Source organism: Ovis aries, chromosome 2 (assembly GCF_016772045.2).
Source record: "Ovis aries strain OAR_USU_Benz2616 breed Rambouillet chromosome 2, ARS-UI_Ramb_v3.0, whole genome shotgun sequence".
Lineage (NCBI taxonomy): Eukaryota > Metazoa > Chordata > Mammalia > Artiodactyla > Bovidae > Ovis > Ovis aries.
The window spans coordinates 204,730,283-204,751,588 of NC_056055.1; the positions used below are offsets into that span (position 1 = coordinate 204,730,283).

General features: G+C 34.3%; 1 protein-coding gene across 1 annotated transcript in view; it reads left to right on the forward strand.

The window, feature by feature from the left end:
• BMPR2 (bone morphogenetic protein receptor type 2) overlaps positions 1–21,306 on the forward strand; it is a 145,353-nt gene that overhangs the window by 75,163 nt on the left and 48,884 nt on the right. Inside the window, 2 exon segments of the mRNA NM_001306123.1 lie at positions 13,529–13,699; positions 15,187–15,357. Of these exon segments, the coding sequence (NP_001293052.1) occupies positions 13,529–13,699; positions 15,187–15,357 (342 nt within the window).

Genomic DNA, 21,306 nt, shown 5'->3' on the forward strand with positions numbered 1-21,306 from the left:
CACCCCCCCAAAAAGAGAAAAGACCTAGCAGAGCCATTAATAAATAAAAATATTTTTAAAAGATGTGGTACCACAAAATTCAAGAGGTCTGGAATGATACCCCAAAAAGCTGTCACAGAAGAAAGTGGAAGAATTGCTGATATAGATTGTACTGAATTTGGGAATCATGGGTTCATAATATAACTGTCATTTTCAAAACAAGGGAAAAGAATGAAAACAGTTATTGAGACAGTATTCTTTTTCTGATCTGAATAAAAGACTGTACTCTTTATATTGAAAGGATTATCTGAGTATCAATAAATGTATAATGAAAAGAGAATAATACTTAGACTCATGCTAATAAATTTATTGAATTAAAGAGAGAAAAACAAGCAGTTAATTAGTCCACCAACATCCTAGGTTGGTGAAAAGGAACTATTAAAATCAAGCTTCATCTTTGAAAATCTGACATTCACTATGAACAGTTTTGACATAAAAATGATGCTTCCAGGATTCAGGGGAAGGAAGAAAATATGAGAATTTGAAATCAGAAGCAACAATTCACTTGGCTGAGAATAAGAATTGACTGCAGTTGACTACCTAATGGTAAAGCAAAGAAAAAGATTTCTTTTACATCCTCTTAGTTATTTGGCAAGCATATTCACATAATGTGGATTAATTGTCTGTGTTATACTTGTTTCCTTAAATGTCAGAAATCATACCATCAGTTCCCTTTGTACCTCCCTAGTGTGGGAGTGGGATTGCATTTTGGAAGGGATGATTCTTTTGCCTGCAGAGCTGTTTTGCATATTGCTGAATATTTAGCAGCCCTGGCCACTGACTTGAAAGCCACCAAAACCCCCCCAATCATTCTGACAACCAAAAGAAAACAAAATATACCTCTTTAACCTGTCTCCAAATTGCTACCCTCCCATCACAGGCCATCCTGCCCAAATTAGGAACGACTATTAATCTGTTGATTTGCATTCAGAGTGTTAACTTGCCTGGAGGATCCCGTGAACAGAGAAGCCTGGCAGGCTACAATCCATGGGGTCGCAAGAGTTGGACACGACTTAGCAACTAAACCACCACCACCACCACTTAAAATACATTTTTTTAAAAAAATACATTTTAAGTGGTGGTTTTTCTTAAAATGCAGCTATTTCAGTAATTCCATGTTTTACCCAATTTTTCATTGTGCCATTCCAATGCCTATCTCCCATCCTTTTTTTTGTAAGACACTTAGTTTTTAGATCACTTTTAGCTTTACAGCAAAATTGCCTGGCAAGTATAGCATTTCCACATACCTGCCCCCCCTCCCCCAACCCAGACTCCTTCATTATCAGAATTAGATGAGCAAGTTCCTCTGTATTCATGGCTTTTCTCTTGAGTAGTTGTTGGATTTTTTCACTTTTCCTTCATCTATTGATATGATCATATGAATTTTCTTCTTTATTGTATTGATGTGATAGATTACATTGATTGATTTTTGGATTTCAAACTAACCTTCTACACCCGGGATACATTCCCCCATTAAAAAGTTTTCCCCAAATGCTCAGCTGTAGATTGACCTGGTGAGTCTTAGCCTTCTATGTTCAAAACTCTGTCAAGGTATTCTACTTTTATGCATTGTTTTAGTTTACTCCAGTTTTGGACTATTAATCCCTAAGTTCTTCTCAGTGCTCTAGTTCTATGAACCATGTCTAGAATATTTAAGCTATCATTGCCAAAAAGCCCAACTTTTAAAGCTTTAGCAGTTTTTTGTTATGAAATATTTTAAACACATTAACACTCAGAGAAGTGACTGAATACCAAGATTTAATAAGTGTGAACATTTTGTCATGCTTGTACTGTGTTTTAAAAATGTGTGTGTGCATAAATCACATTAGTTAAAACTCCACTCCCTAATTTCATCCCGTTTTCTGCTCCCCAAAACTAATGCTTTCTTGAGTTGGAATGAATCTGCTTTTCTCCCCATGTACCTATAGTTTTAGTACATAGGATATGCATTGATAACCTAGAGTATTATTTTGGGTTATTTAACTTTGGAGATTCTCTGAGTTTGGTTCCAGAATACCACCAAAAAAGTAAGTCATGTAACTTTCTTGTTTTCCTAATACATGTATAAGTTATGTCTAAAAAAAGAAGTACACACCTTAATTTAAAAATACTTTATTGCCAAAAAATGCTAACCATCATCTGAACTTTTAGCAGATCATAATCTTTGTAGTAGAGTGTTTCTTCCAGGTTGATTGCTGCTGACTGATTAAGGTGGTGATTCCTGAAGTAGTTGACTATGATAATTTAAAAAATAAGAGTAAGAAAGTTTGCTGCATCACTTGACTCTTCCTTTCACAAACAAACTTCTTTGTTACATGTGGTGCTTTTTGATAGCAATGTACCCACAATAGAACTCTTCAAAAGTGGAGCCAATCCTCATCAACTAAGTTTATGTAATGTTCTGAATCCTTTGTTCCAATCTCCTGTTAATGTTAAAATTTTTGACCTCTTTCCATGAATCACAAATGTTTTTAATGACATCCAGAATGGTGAATCCTTTCCAGAGGTTTTAAATTGACTTTGTGCATATCTGTCAGAGAGATCACTATTTATGCCAATATTCCCTTACAAAATGTATTTCTTAAATAAGACTTGAAAGTTGAAATGTTGCTTTAATCTTTGGTCTGCAGAATGGATGTTGCGTTAGCAGGCATGGAAACAGCATTAATCTCTTTGTACATCACCTTAAGAGCTCTTGGGGAACCAGGTGCACTGTAAGTGAGCTGTAATGTGTTGAAAGGATTCTTAATTTCTGAGCAGTAGGTCCAAACAGTGGGCTTAAGATACTCAATAAACCATGTTGTAAACAGATGTACTGTCATCCAGGCTTTGTTGTTCCATTTATAGAGCACAGGCAAAGTAGATTTAGCATAATTCTTAAGAGCCCCAGGATTTTCAGAATGGTAAATGAACACTGGCTTCAATGTCAAGTCACCAGCTCTATTAACTCCCAACAAGAGAGTCAGCCTGTCCTTTGAAGCTTTGAAGACTGCGATTGACTTCTCTAGCTCAAAGTCTTAGGTGGCATTTTCTTTCAACATAGGTCTGTTTCATCATCTATCTGCATTAAAAATATCTGTTGTTTAGTGTAGCCACCTTCTTAATTACTAATATCTTAGCTAGATCTCCTGAGTAACTTGCTACAGCCTCTACATTGGTACTTGCTACTTCACTGCACTTTTATGTTAAGAAGATGACTTCTTTCCTTAAATCTTACGAACCAACTTCTGCTCACTTCAAACTCTTCTTCTGCAGCTTCTTCACCTCTGTCGGCCTTCATGAAATTGAAGAGATTTTGGGTTAATTTACTTTTCTTCTTGTAATGTGGAGACATACCTTTTTAGAATTCAAATTGGAATTTAAAAAGGAATTAATATTTAATCTACTAACATATTCAAAAATTATCTGCACCAAATTATTTTTAAGGTTTAGTTTTAAATTTCCTTAAGTTAAATTTTCTCTTTTGGTTATACAGTTCTGTGAAGTTTGACAAGTACATAATCATGTTAACTACCACCCCAATTAAGATACAGAACATTTCTACCCCTTAGAAATACTCTTTCAGTACCACCATAATCAGTTACTCCTTCCTTCTCCCATCGGGGCTCTGGTAACCAGTAATCTCACTCCATTCCTGTAATTTTACCTTTCTAGAATGTCATGTAATGCATCAAATAGTATACAGCTTTTTTAGTCTGGCTACTTTCATTTAGAATCATGTATTTGAAATTCATTCTTGTTTTTTCTCATGTCAATAGTTCATTCCTTTTTTGTTGCAGAGTAGTTTTTGTTTATCTGGTTTTCAGTTGAGGTACTTTTGGGTTATAAATAGTTCTATGTGACTATAAGTAAAATCACTATAAGCATTCACATAAAGATTTTTGTATGAACACAGATTTTCATTACATTTGTATCAGTATCTGTAGGTATCAGGGAATGGGACTGCTAATAAGTTAATTGGTAAGTATATGTCCCATCTGTGTCAGTACCCTGGTCAGTACTTGATACTGTCAAGAGTTTTTTGTTTTGTTGTTTTTAAATTTTAGTCATTCTTATAGGTGTACAATAAAATCTCACTGTAGTTAAATTTTTTTCATTCATGGTTTTAAGAAAGATGAGTTATAATTGACATGCAATATTATATTTCAGGTGTACAACATAGTGAATCAGTATCTTTTATACGTTATGAAATGATCACGTGATAAATCCAGCTACTACCTGTCACCATACTGCAGTATTACTGCAATTACTGTAATATTTTTATCTATAATCCCTATACTGTATATTATAGCACCATGATATGTTTATTTTACAATTATACATTTATACCTCTGAATCTCCTTTACCTAGATATTCCACCCTACCATCCTCCATCCTTCTGGAAACCACCAGTTTGTTATCTGTATCTATGGGGCTGTTTCTGTTTTGTTCTGTTTATCTCTTCGCTTATTCCACATGTGAAAAGTGGAATCACATGGTATATCTCTTATTCCACTTAGTGTAATACCCTCTAAATCCACTTAATGTGATATGCTCTAAATCCATGCATGTTGTTCCAATTAGCAAGATTTCATTCTTTTTTTATATCTGAGTAATATTCCATTGTGTATATATAAACCACATCTTATTTTTCTTATATATCCATTGTGTGTATATAAATATCACATCCAAGTTGATGGATACTTAAATTGCTTCCATATATAAATAATGACACAGTGAACCTAGGGGTACTTATAGTTTTTCAAAATAGTGTTTTCATTTTCTTCAGATAAACAGAAGTTGAACTGCTATCTCGTATGGTAGTTCTGTTTGTAATTTTTTGAGGAACCTCCCTACTATTTCCTGTAGTGACTGCACCAATTTATATTCCCACTATGTACAATGGTTTCCTTTTCTCCACATCTTCATCAATACTTGTTCTTTGTTGTCTTTTTGAGAATAGTCTGACAGGTGTGAGGTGTCTTTCTCACTGGGGTTATGATTTGCGTTTTCCTGACTACTGATGTGTAGCATCTTTTCATGTGCCTGTTTGCCATCTGTATGTCTTTGAAAAAAAATATCTATTCAGGTCTTCTGCCCATTTTTAAAAATTAATTTACCTGGAGGCTAATTACTTTACAACATTGTGATGGTTTTTGCCATACATTGACATGAATCAGCCACAGTGTACATGTGCCCATTTTTAAATTGTGTTGTTTGGGGTTTTTGAGGGGGTGAGGCGTATTGAGTTGAATGTTGTTGATCAGTTGCTAAGTCGTGTCCAACTCTTTGACCCTGTGGATTGCACTATGTCAGGCTTTTCCTGTCTTTCACTATCTCCCTGAGTTTGCTCAAACTCATGTTCATTGAGTCAGTTATTCTCTGTTGTCCCTTGTGCTCCTGCCTTCAGTCTTTCCCAGCATCAGAGTCTTTTCTAATGAGTCGACCCTTTGTGTCAGGTGGCCAGAGTTTTGGAGCTTCAGCTTCAGCATCAGTCCTTCCAGTGAATGTTCAGGGTTGATTTCCTTTAGGATTGACTCTGATCTCCTTGCTGTACAAGGGACTCTCTAGTCTTCTCTAGCACTACAGTTTGAAAGCACCAATTCTTCAGTGTTCAGCCTTCTTTGTGGTCCAACTCTCACATCCATATATGATTGCTGGAAAAACCATAGCTTTGACTATATGGACCTTTGTTGGCAAAGTGATGTCTCTGCTTTTTAATGTGCTGTCTAGGTTTGTCATAGCTTTTCTTGCAAGGTGCAAGTGTCTTAATTTCATTAAATTAATGCAATTTAATTGCAGATACCATCTGCAATTATTTTGGAGCCCCAGGAGTCTGTCACTGTTTCCATTTTTTCCCCCATCTATTTGCCATGCAGTGATGGGACTGGATGCCGTGATCTTCCTTTTTGAATGCTGAGTTTAAGCCAGCTTTTTCAGTCTCCTCTTTCACCTTCATCAAGAGGCTCTTCAGTTCCTCTTCTTTCTACCATTAATATGGTATCATCTGCATGTCTGAGATTGTTGATATTTCTCCTGGCAACATTGATTCCAGCTTGTGATTCATCCAGCCTGCTGTTTCACATGATGTACTCTGCATATAAGTTAAATAAGCAGGGTGACAGTTTACAGCCTTGATGTAATTCTTTCCCTGTTTTAAACCAGTCCATTGTTCCATGTCTGGTTCTAACTCTTGCTTCTTGACTTGCATACAGGTTTCTCAGGAGGCAGGTAAGGTGATCTGATAGTCCCATCTCTTTAAGAAGTTTTCACAGTTTCTTATGAGGTGAATGAGTTCATTATATACCTTGGATGTCAGCTCCTTATTGGAGTTACAAATATCTTCTCCCATTAAGTAGGTTGATTTTTCATTCTGTTGATGATTTCCTTTGCTGTGCAAAAGCTTTTTAGTTTGATATTATCCCATTTGATTATTTCTGCTTTTGTTTCCCTTGCCTGAGGAGACATACCCGAAAAATATTATTAAGATTAATGCCTGAAAGCTTACTGCCTATGATTTCTTCTGAGAGTTCTATAGTTTTAATCTTAGATTTAATTCTGTATCCCCTTTTGAGTTTGTTTTTTTGTATGACGTAAAAAAGTGGTCCAGTTTCATTCTTTTGCATGTCATTGTCTAGTTTTCCAGCACCATTTATTTAAGAGACTGTATCCATTGAATATTCTTGCCTCCTTTGGCTTATATTGATTGAGCATATAAAGCCTGGGTTTGTTTCTGGGCTTGCTGTTCTGTTCTATTGATCTCTGTATCTCTTTTTGTGCCAGTATCATACTGTTTAGATTATTATACTTTTGTAGTAGAGTTTGAAATTGGGGAATGTGTTACTTCCAGCTTTGTTCTTTTTCAAGATTGTTTTGTTTATTGAGGCATTTTGTGTTTCTATGTAGATTTAGAATTATTTATTCTAGTTCTGTGAAAAATACTATTTTTATTTTGATAGGAATTGCGTAGAATCTGTAGGTTGCTTGGTAGGATGGACATTTTGATAATACTAATTCTTCCAGTTCATAAGCACTGATAAATGGATTTCTTTGCATTTTTTTACATCATCTTTAAGACACTGAACATTTTCTGAGTACGTGTCTTTCACTTCCTTGGTTAAATTTATCCCAAGGCATTTTACTTGTTTTGATGCAATTGTGAATGGGATTGTTTTCTTCATTTTTCTGTTTGTTTGCTCTTAGTGTGTAGAAGTGCTGCAAATTTCAGTCTGTTATTATTGTGTCCTGCAACTTTACTGAATTCATTCACTAGTTCTCATAGGTTTTGGGTTTTGGTGGAATCTTTAGGGTTTTCTGTATATAATATATCATCTTCAAATAGTGACAATTTTACTTCTTTCTTTACATTTTGGATGCTTTCTATTTTATTTTCTTGCCTAATTGCTTTGATTAGGACTGTGAATACAGTGTTGAATAGAAGTGTCAAGTAGGCATCCTTGTCTTAGTTCCTGATATTAAAGGAAAAGGTTTCAGCTTTTCACCATTGAGTATTTTGTTAGTTGTGATTTGTCATGTATGGGCTTAATTATGTTGAGGTGCATTCATTCTATATCTACTTTGTTGAAAGTTTTTGTCTTAAATGGATATTGACTTTTATCATTCATTGCAGTTTTAATTTGAATTTTCATGTTAGAGTCACATTCTTTTAATGTGAAAATTTACTTGCCATGTGTCTGTTTTTAATGTAGGAAAAGGAAGTAAAGATGGATGGATCAGTGTTATTCTTGTATTTTTAGGGAAAGCTGACCAGCAGAGGCTTCCACATTAAAGGGCTCTGGGTGTCCAGGCATCAAGGGAAAGAGCTTTGCTGTGCTTGTTGGACCTTGTTACAAAGAACTAGGCTTCCTTTAAACATCAGCATCCCCAAACTGGAATCTTTCATCTTAAAGAATTTGTGCCATACGTACCTTGTATTTATATATATTATATATATATACATATATATAATATATATATATAATATATATATATAAAGAGTATTCTATACGAATGGTTCTTTAAACCAAGATCCCATAGCACAACCCAGAGTGTCAAGTTTCTTTTTTGCTGATGTCATACTTTATTTTTCTAGGACTTTAATCTTATTTTACTCTAAACAAAAATCCTGATAGAATTGAACATATACACAAATGTTCATAACAGTTTTATTTCTAATAGCCAAAAAACCCTGAAAACTGCCCCATAAGCTTCATAAGATGAGAAATTAAACAGATTGTACATCTCATCTACATCATGAAATGCTTCTACATAAAAAGTAATTAACTATTGGTTCGTGCAGCAAATTGGGTGAACCTCAAGGAATTTTTGCTCAGTGAAAAAAGTCAGTCTCTAAAGTATATGTACTATATGAACACCTGTGAAATATCAATCATTGAGTTGGAGAGCAGGTTAGTGGTTACTATTGACTCGGAATGGGGGACGAAGGGATCATGATTTTAAAGGGTTAACATGAGAGTGAAAATACGGTTGAATGTTTGGATTGCGATAGTATATGACAAAATTGCTTAAATTTTTTCTCACACAGATAAGTACATGTATTACTGATAAAATATGATTAAACTCTGTGGATTATGCTAATATCGATCTCTTGGTTTTGTTACTACTGTATAGTGATTGTGTGGTTGGGATGTTTGCATTGATGAGAGAGGTATTGGACTACTCTCTATTTTTCTTTTCTTTTCTAGACTGGACTAGCATAAGTTTTATTCAGTGGCCAAAGAATGGAGAAGTGGGAACCTAGTTTGTGAATCAAATTCTCTTCCCTATATTTCTTTTCAATTACCTATGGATAGATTGGTATTTAAAAGTAAAAATCTAACATAAAAATCATTCAGAAAGTTTTGTTTTTGAAACATATAAGTAATCATGAATATATTTTCATGAAAGGTCAAATAATATGATCGTATTTGTTTGTTTGTTTGTTTTTTAAAAGGGCAAATAGTTAATAGTTTCACTTCCCAGGTGATGCTGTGGTAAAAAATCTGTCTGTCAATGTAGGAGACACAGGTTTGAGTCCCTGGAGAAGATACCCTGGAGGAAGAAATGGCAACCCGCTTCCAAGATTCTTGCCTGGAAAATTCCATGGACAGAGGAGCTTGTTGGGCTATACAGTCCATGGGGTTGCAAAGAATCGGACATGACTGAGTACACACAGAGTTAATATTTTCAGTACAGCCTTTTTTTCCTTTCTTTTCTTCCCTCATAAAAGCAAGTAGGTAGTATTTTTCAGTGTAAGCATAATGATGCTGATTTATGTCTGTAATGACAGTTAACTGATGCTGACATGATGAAACTATGCCATACCTTTATACCTTGCATTCTTGATAGTGTTATGTCACACAGTGGGAAATATAAGACAGCTGAGTATTCCAGACGTGCCACACCTGTTCCTGGAAATTAAATGCTGCATATGATTAGCAAATGTAGATCCCAGAAAGCTTATGTAAACAGAAAATGTTTACTTTATTTTCAATTTTATATATATATGAGGCAAAATAGTATATGTTATCTCTATACTAATACTGTCTTAATTGCTTCATTTATAGTTTCATGGTGAAAGGACTGGATGATTATTGCCTAGATATATAATCTTTGAGTGGGAATATGATATTGAGTATAATTCATGTAGATATGAAAACTGCCCTTAACACTGTTGGGGACTTATGGTATACAAAATGAGTTTTGTAAGCCTAATCTGACTCTGGGAACAAGTGAAGTCACCTTCCTGCTTGGTGGAGAAGATATGTATGTTAAATTGATAAAATATAGTACCACATAATGGTAAAGCAGAGCATCAAAAATGGCATCCTGGATATTGTGTATATTATGTGTAAAGGCCTGCAAAGCCCTTAGCATATTTGTGTGGTGGAAAGTGAAGAATGGAGAAGTGGCATGAATGGCAAGATTGAGTCCTAGGGCTGAATTACCCATTAGGCACAGTAAGCATAGAGTCCAGGACCCATAGTATTTTTGTAGACCCATGAAAATGTTTTAATTTGTTTTAGAATCAGAAGGAAGAAAATGAAATTTATTGTTGAAGAAAATGTTCTGATATTTAGTATTAATGTTTTTCTCCCAATGCAATTATAAAGTATACTTTTTAATGGAGGAAAGGTCCCATGAGAACAAAAGTTCTTAGGGCCCACAAAATTGGTCATGTTCCTATTGGGTCTTAATTATAAATGGGCTTCAATGGTAAATGAAGTGCTTGAATTTCATTCTAGCAACTTCAGGGAGCTAATAGATTTTAAGCATGGTCCACTTTATCTTTTACGAAGATATCTCTGTTAGTAGTTTGGATGTGACTATTTGCATTTTAACATAGTTATGTTAATAAAAATTGTTTTAGTGCTTATTACAACCGAATATCACCTCTTTAAAATGAGGAGAACAACTTTTAAAAGACTCATGTCTAATCACAGTACTTGGTTAAGGATGTCTCTTAAGAGAGCTAATTGACTATATTCAACTGATCAAGATTTGCCAAGCTGTTGATAAATTTAAAAAACCACATGTAAATAATCAGGTCTTTGTATGTGACAGTATAATGCTAGGCTAGACTCTCTCGTAATACTTTTAATTTCATGCCTTCTTTGCCTACACGATTTATGAAGGATCCAAAACTTTCTATAGAGATACTGCTGAAACATTCCAACAAATAGCATTTAAAAAGCTATAAGCACTCTTTTATGAAACGGATTTCTTTTCTTTTGATTTGAGCAAAAGGTGGTTTGCTAGACATCTTTATTTTATATGGTAATTTGCTGAATCAAAATTTGAAAGAGTTATTCTTAAAATAGCAAAGTATATTTTCCCTATACTAATTAGACTTTTTTATTTAGGCTGTACTGGGTCATTAGTGCTGCGTGCGGGCTTTCCTTAGTTGTAGTGAGCAGGGCCTGTTCTTAGTTGGGAGTTTCTCATTGTGGTGGTTCTCTGTTGTGGAGCATGGGCTGTAGAGCTTGTGGGCTTCAGTAGCTGCATCAGATGGGTGCAGTAGTTGAGGCTTCTGGGCTTATCTGCTCCGGGACATGTGGGATCTTCCTGGACCAGGGATCAAACTCGTGTCCTGTGCATTGGCAGGTGGATTCTTAATCACTAAACCACCAGGGGAGTCCAGGCTGAAGTAATTTTAAGAAAAAAATCAGTGAAAACTGAGAGACAATAAAGGTATGATTCATTGTACCTACATTTGTACCTTTATTGCTTTGATGATATTGGGGTGAAGAGAGAGGGAAACAGAGAGGAGATCGGATTTGTTTATTGTCTTTCTCCATAAGGAGTCTTCTAGGTTTCATTCATTGAATTATTTAATAATGGCACTAAAATTTTATGCCATTACGCTCATGCCTTTTGCTGCTTTTCTATTCTAAAAGAAATCCAAGAAGAGGAAAAATTTTTATTTTGTGTCATTTCATGATAATATTCGTTTTCTTTTTATTTTTAAATTAAATAAGGCATTTTCTTCTACTTCCAGGTATGGTTAGATCCCTATTCATTAACTCAATATTCAATACAAAATTCTAGACAAAATGGATAAGAACAAAAGAGAAGGAGAAAAAATAGACTATCTTGGTTGTGAAAAAACAGAGATGTTTAGTTTATAAATTTATTCTGACCTTTCTAACAATAATGACAAAATTTCTAACAATAATGACAAAAAGGGAATCAGAGTGGGTTATATAATTTCAGCAAGTGGTAGTAGCTAAGGAGCCTTTAACTTTAATCAAGAAACGGGGATAGGGAGTTAAAATAGGCATGCTTTTTTTAAAGACCTATATTACAGAATTTTCTTTTTAGTTTGCATGTTTTAAGTATCAGTCTCTCTGCTGTATGTACTTTATATGTAGAGATTTATTTTGATCTTAATAATAATTTGTGAAAGTTTGCAAATTAGGGTATTTATATCTAAGGAAATACTCATATTAAATATGCAAGATAATATAAATGTTTGTCATTAAAGGAATTTGAATATGTGACTATTTATGATAAAATATGGTAGAATTATAATCAGGCTAATGTCCTAAGATTTGTTTTTATGAAAAAATGTACTGTATTTTCTGGCCGTTTATTTGGTATTAGTGGATATCTTCTAGAAGACTGCCTGAAGTAATTTTTAATTGTGGAAATTACTTTTTTTTTTTAAGTAATTACTCTCTGTCTCCAAGTAAACTTTAAGATGCTTGAGGGGTGGAACTCTATGTTATCTACTTATAAATCCCCTAGTTACTTAGTCCAGTACTTTGAATGTGGTCTGTTGTAGTAAATATGGCAGGTCTGTGTTTCTGAATGGACTTGAGCCCGTAGTTGTTAGTCTTTGCTTTCTTTTCTAGGGTTTGGACCTACTTTAGTATGAGAAACATTATTTTAATAGATCATCTGTAGTGCTAACATGTGCTTCCCAGGTGGTGCAGTGGTAAAGAATTCACCTGTGAATGCAGGAGACACGGATTTGATTCCTGGGTTAGGAAGATACCCCTGGAGTAGGAAATGGCAACCTACTCCAGTATTAACTGCCTAGAAAATTCCATGGACAGAAGAGCCTGGCTACTAGCTAGTCAAACCATTAGGAATGTCTGCTTTATGAAACCAAAAAGATCAGCCATTGCTTTTGATGACCATTTACTTCTTTGGTAGTCTCAGCAGTGTTGGTAAATGTTTGTTAGCTGATAAATTATGTGGCAGATGTGCTGAGATTGGTTAAATCGATTATGTATATGGAGAAAGATTGACTGGCATTGAAAACACATTCGGGTAACCTTTAGTATAAGGGATTATTCAGCATCTCTTTTTCTGGCTATTTTATTGATATTTTTAATAATGGAAAATCATTTTCTTTTTGACCACTGATAGGCTTAATATTTAAAAACAGGTTTATTAAGGTATAATTTATATAATAGCATGAAATTCACTCATTTTAAGTGAAGAGTTATTTTTTTTTCTGATAAATTTTACAAAGCTGTGCGAACATTACCACATGTAATTTTGGAATAGTCCAGATAAAAATCATGTATCCATTTGCAGTCAGTCCTCATCCTTAGTTTAATATGGCTAATGATATTAGGTTTAGCATTTTACAGGTTGGTGTAAAATATGGTAGAGGGGGATACTGTAGAATTTCCAAAAATTATTCAGCCTTCTAGGTTTGTTGATTTCTTTATTTTTAATTTTTAATAATTTAGAGCATGGACATTTTTCTGATATTTGTTAATTCAGATGTTAATATTCCATAGAGTGATGAGAATAATCTTTATAAGAGGATATTGGCTTTTGAGAAATGTGTGTTCAGTAAGTTTGCTTCTTGTTTGGAAGTTAACAAACTAATAGAAAATATTACTAAGTATGTACAAAATTTCTCAGTTACCCACACCTTGTTGGGAATTTAGTAGGGAAATTTAAAGTGGCTTTCAAAAAGACTATAAAGGCTTTTGTAATAATTTTTTGCAAAGATTATCGTATAACGAATTTGTCATTTTTTCCTTTGTTTTAGCTTCTCAGAATCAAGAACGTCTCTGTGCATTTAAAGATCCATATCAACAAGACCTTGGGATAGGTGAAAGTAGAATCTCTCATGAAAACGGAACAATATTATGCTCAAAAGGTAGCACCTGCTATGGCCTTTGGGAGAAATCAAAAGGGGACATCAATCTGGTAAAACAAGGCAAGTGATACTTTTCTTACCTGAAATAACTGTTTCATACAATTGAAGATTATCTAAAAAGGGCATGGAGATAGATTATAACACCGTCTGCAGGAGAACAGTAAATTTAAAAGTATGTATTCATGTATGTATTCACAAACAAGCTCCAAATTTACAAAGGGTAATTAATTTTTAGCTTATTTTAATAGTATGTTATTACAGTGTTAATAATATAATAACTTTCTATGAAGTTTAGAAAATACAGAAAACTGTAAGAGAAATAAATGTCTACAATTCCATACCTATAAAAATTTTTTTAAACTACATTGGTTTATTCCCTTCAGGAGTACATTTGTACTCCTATGTTATATGTTTGTGTAATTTTTTTCCAAATTATGGTAATACTATATAAAAAATTTAATATACAGTTTTCCCATTTTAAATTATATCATGGATATTTTCCTGTCTTTAAATATTCTTTGAGAACACCTTCAACATCTATATGGTATTTCATTGTATACATGTATCTCAGTTTACTTCCACATTACTGTTTTGTTGGACATTATATTGTTTTCCGGTTTTCATTGTAATATAATGCTTCAGTGAATATCTTTGAACATAATTCTTTGTATGTCGAATACACCTTTTTTAAAAAGTTTTTATTTATGACTCCATTGAGTTTCCTTTGCGGTGCATGGGCTTTTCTCTCGTTTCAGTCAGCAGGGGCTCCCGCTCACTGTTGCAGTGCATTGGGCTTCTCATCGCAGTGGCTTCTGTTGTGGAATATGGACTCAGAGAGCACAGGTTCAGTAGTTGTGGCTCATGTGCTTAGTTGCTCATGTCATGCAGGATCGTCCCGGATCAGGGATCAAACCTGTGTCTCCTGCATTGGCAGTCAGATTCTTTACCAACTGAGCCACCAGGGAAGCCCCAGTACAGACTTCTTTTTTTTTAAACACCAAAAATATTTTGTATTGGTATATAGCTGATTAACAATGTTGTGGTAGTTTCAGGTGAACAGCAGAAGGACTTAGCCATACATATGGAATAGACTTCTTGAAGTACAATTTTTAGATTATCAAACATGAATATTTTAAAGGCTCTTCGTAAAAACTACCATGTAACTTTCTAGAAATGTTGCATATGTTTACATTCCCTCCAGCACTGTATGAGAGTATTACTGAATCCTTGTTATCATTATATATCATTATTTAAAAAACCAGAACAATTTAATAGATGAAAAAGTATTCTTATAGATGTTTTAATAATAATTCTTCGATTAATTATGAAGTGAAAGATTTTATTAATGGCTTTTTCCTCCCACAGAATGCCTTTTTATGCTCTGCCTTTTTCTGTTATTTAAAAAAATGTGGTTTCCTTTTGGTTTGCAAGAGAGTTGTATAACTTATTTGTACTCCATCACATTGTTTGCAATTTGTTTGTTGTTTTCCTTTTAGTTCTTTCTAATCCTAGACTCCTAACTTGTTTACATTAAACTCTACTTGTAGGATGTTGGTCTCACATTGGTGATCCCCAGGAGTGTCACTATGAAGAATGTGTAGTAACTACCACCCCACCCTCAATTCAGAATGGAACGTACCGGTTCTGCTGCTGTAGCACGGACTTGTGTAATGTCAACTTTACTGAGAATTTTCCACCTCCAGACACAACACCACTCAGTAAGTAAAGTAACATAATTTTTCCTGAAAATTCCTTTCTCCAAAGATTTTCAGAATTTAAAATATTATAAAAATATTCAAGTTTGGACAAAGTAAAAGAGAGAGAGTTCCAGCATTATGAGAGTACATCTAGCTAATGGCTGAAGTTGATAAAAGGTACACCAGGATTTCCAAGATATGAATCAAAATATAATACTTTTTAACTATATTTTGAAGGGAGTGACAATATTAAGAATACAACATGCGTGCCTACTTTTTACCCAGCACTCCCATTTGTGGGAAATTGATCTTTGAAGACATACCCCCAACAGTATTAAATGCATACGCATAAAGTATCCGTTGCAGTATTGTGTGTAACTGCATAGTATTGAAACCACATAAAAGCCTAAGAATAGAAGATTGATTGAAATCCACTATGGTACATACGTGTAATGGAGTACTGACAGCTATATTTGGAGGTAATGTTAGGTGTGTAATAAGCTTATACAATATGCTATCTTTTATGTAAAACAGAAAGCTTATCATTACATGAAGAAGTGAAGAAAGGATAAACCAGAAAACAGTGAAGTTGGTTACTTACAAGGCTTGGAGGGAATGGAGCAAAAAGGATACAGGGAAAAACAGTCCTGTGAACATAGCTTTATATTATGCATGTAGTTTTGAATTTTGGAATCATGTTGCTAATCTCTGTGTGTAAAAGTATAACTAAATCATTAAGGATGGGAAGGGGGTGCAATTCCAAACTCAAAGCAAATGAGCCCAGTTGTATTTCACATAAACATTGTAATCACACTTAAGGGAAAATGAAAGAACTAACCACTTTACTAAAACGATATTTGACTGTATATATTCTTTTATGCAAGATGTGATGTAAGTGATAGTGGGGGTAGTTGCAAATAAATACTAATCTCTTGAGAAGATTTTATTTTCACTAGTGTGGACAAAGCAGTTCTGAAATTGTAGATATATTTGTTTTATGGGATTAAGAAAATGAATATAGGTGTTGATATTCTTGAGGGCCCTTGTTCTCACTGAAGGAAATAAGGAAACATAGATGTGGAAATAAAAGAGAATCCTATGTGAATAGATTGTAGTTCAAAATATCATTAGGGACATATTCCTTTAAAAATATCCACATATATGTGTTACATGCATTTATATGAAGCTGTGTGTGTACATGTGTATTTCTATGTGTATACATACCTACCCACCTAAATATATTTCTTACATTTGTTTGTTGACAAGAATAAGAAACAAAAGCACTCCAGTAACTATGAGTGTACATAACACACAGTTTTAGTTTCTACTATGGCTCCCCAGAATTCCAAACTGAAAGCAAATGAAGCCACTTGTATTTCACATAAACATTTCTCAACAAGGAGATCAAACCAGTCAATCCTAAAGAAAATCAGTCCTGAATATTCATTGGAAGGACTGATGCTGAAGTTGAAGCTCCAGTACTTTGGCCACCTGATTCAAAGAACTGACTCGTTGGGAAAGTCCTTGATTCTGGGAAGATTGAAGGTAGGAGAAGGGGACAACAGAGGATGAGATGGTTGGATGGCATCACGGACTCGATGGACACAAGTTTGAGCAAGCTCTGGGAGTTAGTGATGGACAGGGAAGTCTAGTGTGTTGCAGTCCATGTGGTCACAAAGAGTCAGACACGACTGAGCGACTGAACTGAACTGAACTGATGACTCCCCAGTCAATGAAACTTGAGCTCCTTGGAAATGACTTATGTCCAGGATTGGTGCAGCATAGGTACAAAATAAGCCTGCAACATCTTGTAACACTAGAAAGTAAGGAAAGAAGTACCCCCTAAAAGAATGGAGACTTGTCACAGTAAACAGCTTGAAGGATCCTCCCATGAGCTATGTTTGAGATCCTTATAGTGCCAAAAAACTACAGTATTAAGTTATAAACCATTGGAGGGAAAATGAATTGGTTCTCTGTTGATAGAGAGAAGATAGGGCAGTTGTTTATAGTAGAATGCCAAGTTAGAAAATTATCATTATGCAGCTATCATTCCAAGTATTGGGTCAGGCAAGAATCATCAAATGATCTCAAATCTAGGGGGCAGTCAGTAAAGACAGAGGGTATTTGAATTTAGAATTTCTCCAAAATATATTGCAAGGGAAAAATTAGTAATTATGAAGTGAAAAAATTGGACAGTACCTTAGCCATGTATTAATAGTGTCATTAATGAAGGGCAGATGCACATCCGTGATACCCTGAGGACACAGTGTGCTAATACAGTACTGCATTTCAGCCAAGAATGCACATCCTGAATCTAATCACAAAGGTAAATCAGGCAAGTCATAAATTAAGAATGTTCTGTTACAAAAAGGGAGTTTGTTTCCCTTAAAAAATGTCAGTTCAGTTGCTCAGTCGTGTCCAACTCTTTTTGACCCCATGGACTGCAGCATGCCAGTCTTCCCTGTCCATCACCAACTCCCAGAGTCTGCCCAAACTCGTATCTGTTGAGTCGGTGATGCCATCCAACCATCTCATCCTCTGTCATCCCCTTCTCCCCTTCTTTTATATATAAAGAGTTTTTGTAAGTTTAACATAACCTCTAATTTAAAGGTTAAAGTTTTTTTGGTTTGGGGCCCAAAATATTAACATTTGACATTTATTGTTTACCAGTATAATAATAGGCAAAAAGTTACAGGAAGATTAGCTGTAAGTTAAGTGTGACTGGTTCCTAAAAAATTTAGTGGAATAGGAAGTCTGCTGATGCTTTTGTTGAGGCATAAGTGAAATGTCTGTTTTAAAATAATTAAATCCAGCAGTTAATTATTAATGTTGGAAAAAGTTATATGAGGATTGTTATATGCCATAAAAATTAAGATTCTGTTTGGACTATAGATCACCAATGATTTCTAGCTAGTTAAGATGCTAGCTGTTTGGTCTCAAGCATTTTTCCTCCAATCACAGCATCTGAAGTATAGTTTTCTATATTTTGTATTTCTCCTTTAGGAATTATTATTACCATAGAAAAAGAAAAGAAAAATAGCTTCTGATATTTAGAAATGCATGTCAGATATTTTGCTGTAACCCCTGATCTCAGGTTATTGGCAAGAGTCTTTAGCATGTGTTCAGACTGAGTCACATTATCGGATAATTCTCCAAAATAAAACTGGCTAGAGATTAGGAGATTTATGGATTGATTGATAACTCATATAGGTCTTTGCTCCTCAGTCATTTTTTTCAAAGATTTTTCTCTTCTACTAATAAGTCTGTTTCAGTTGTTTGTCTCTTTTAAGGGGCTAGGTACCTGATTTTGACTATTTGTACTTTAAAAATGAGAAGTATGAGAATCTTAGAAAACACTATCCAGTAGTTCTGTACCTGTTTATGCGTTATTATAAGTAAACCTGGTTCTAGACACAGTTACGGATTTCAGGAAGATTAGGTACTCTTCTTCCCTCAAGATCTTTTCTGTGGCCCTTTCCTTTCTCTTAGGAAACCGTCCGTGTTTTGTGCCCAGTATGATAGGTTAACTTTTTGATGTACTTTGTTTCCTTCCCCCATCTGCATATGCTGTTCTTAATTCTATTTCCTTTTCGCCTTAAGACATTAGTGTTAGATATTTATTCAATGAGTATTACTTCTTAAAATATTACTTGCGGTGAACTTTAGATTCTTAGAGAATGTTTTTTTCAGATGGGATACATCTACTAATGAAATTTCAATTCAGTCTATCAGGATTATACAATTGATAGAGCAGTTTCAGTAAACATATTAAAGGGACTCCAGGCCTTTATTACATAGGGAAATTGGAACTAGCTAAGTAACATTTTTTGAGTACTTATTAAGGGCTCTGTATGCATTAAGCATTTACATTTAACCCTTACAGAAATATATGAAATGGTTACTGTTACATTCTCGTTTCACATGGACAACACTGAGGCACAGATATGTAATTTACCAAGTCACACAGCTAGTAAGTGGTAGAGCCAAGATTTCAGACCAGATGTTTTGACTCCAGAGTATGTGTTACTAAACACTACTTTCTATTAGTTATAACCATTACTGTCTATACTCAGTTATCCTTAACCATTACTCTCTACACACAAATGGGGACAAATTAATACTTGTTTGTTCATTCATTTATGAAAAGATTTTTTTTATGACATTTTCCCCAAATTCAAGGACATCTATTTTTCTTTGTATCATCTCATTAAAAAATACTTGAAGTGTTTTAAAGGGAAATTTCTCATCAACTGTTAATGGAAAGCCAGTATGGTAAGTAGGTATTGTAAGTATTATAAGAAGGGAGAACTTTAAAAATCACTTATTTATATGACCTCACAGCAGTCAGAATGGCCATCATCAAAAAGTCTACAAACAGTAAGTGCTGGAGAGGGTGTGGAGAAAAGGGAATGCTCTTGCACTGTTGGTGGGAATGTAAATTGATATAGCCACTATGGAAGATGGTATGGAGATTACTTTAAAAACTAGGAATAAAACCACCATATGACCCAGGAACCCTACTCCTAGGCATAAACCCTGAGAAAACCAAAATTGACAAAGACAGATGTATCCTATTGTTTATTGCAGCACTATTTACAATGGTGCCAGAACATGGAGGCAACCTAGATGTCCATTGATAGATGAATGGATAAAGAAGTTCTGGTACATATACACAATAGAATATTACTTAGCCATAAAAGGGAATGCATTTAGACAGAAAACAACAAAATTCTGTAAAGCGATTATCCTTCAATAAAAAGAATAGTTAAAAAAAAAACCAACATTAAAAAAAAGGGAACGCATTTGAGTCTGTTCTCAAGTGAGTCAGAAAGAGAAAGATAAATATCATATTCTAACGCATATATACGGAATCTAGAAAAATGGTACTGAGGAATTTATTTACAAGACAGCAGTGGAGAAACAGACATAGAGAATAGACTTATGGACATGGGGAGAGGGGAGGAGAGGGTGGGATGTATGGAAAGAGTAACATGGAAACTTACATTAGCATGTGTAAAATAGATAGACATCAGGAATTTGGGAATTTGCTGTATGGCTCAGGAAGCTCAAACAGGGGCTCTGTATCAACCTAGAGGGATGGGGTAGGAGATGGGAGGGAGGTTCAAAAGGGAGTGGATATGTGCATACCTATGGCTGATTCATGTTGAGGTCTGATGGAAAACATCTGTAAAGCAATTATCCTTCAATTAAAAAATAAATTTAAAAAATTACTTATTTAATTGTAAAAAGTTGAAAGTAAATTAATTAGCTAAATATTATTGCTTATCAAATTGTCTGAAACTTGAGGCTTGCTTTCTTTGTGTTAAAAGAAGAGAATAGCAAATGTTTGTGTTTGTGAGGTAATAGAATTAAACTGTCACCAAGTTGAGATTTGTTGTTTAATAACCAGGCAAAAGAAAGAAAGAAACTTCACGAATACATGTCCATGTAGCACCTACAAAGTCTGGCACTTTATGAAAGTGAACAATATTATTTTGAGTTTTTTCCAACCATGAGAGACTTTGTGGTACTTACTCTGTTTAAAAAGAAAGCCAGTCTTTAAGTAAATGAATTTGTATCTACAGTATTCTTTTATTTTCTTAAACCCTCAGTTCACCCTTTGTTTTTGTAAATCCCAAGAGTTTGAAAGAAGTATATAATTAATGCAGTATTTGCAGTTATTTTAGAAAAGTTTCTTGATAACACTTTTGGAATTGGTGTAATTAACCTCCCTAACTGTAAACAAGATAATTAAGTTAGTAGAAAAGCAGGCAAAAATTTGTCATTTAAAAGAATTAAACTTTATTCACTGTGTTTAGCATTTGAAGTTCTTGAATGAAAGTCAGTATAAAAATGTAGAATACTTTTCTTTTGTGTATGTTATTCATTAAGTTGATGGTTAGATCAGGTTGATAATAAAGATTAAACTGCAAAAAAAAAGAGATTGAACTGCATCTAATGCTAGGTTTA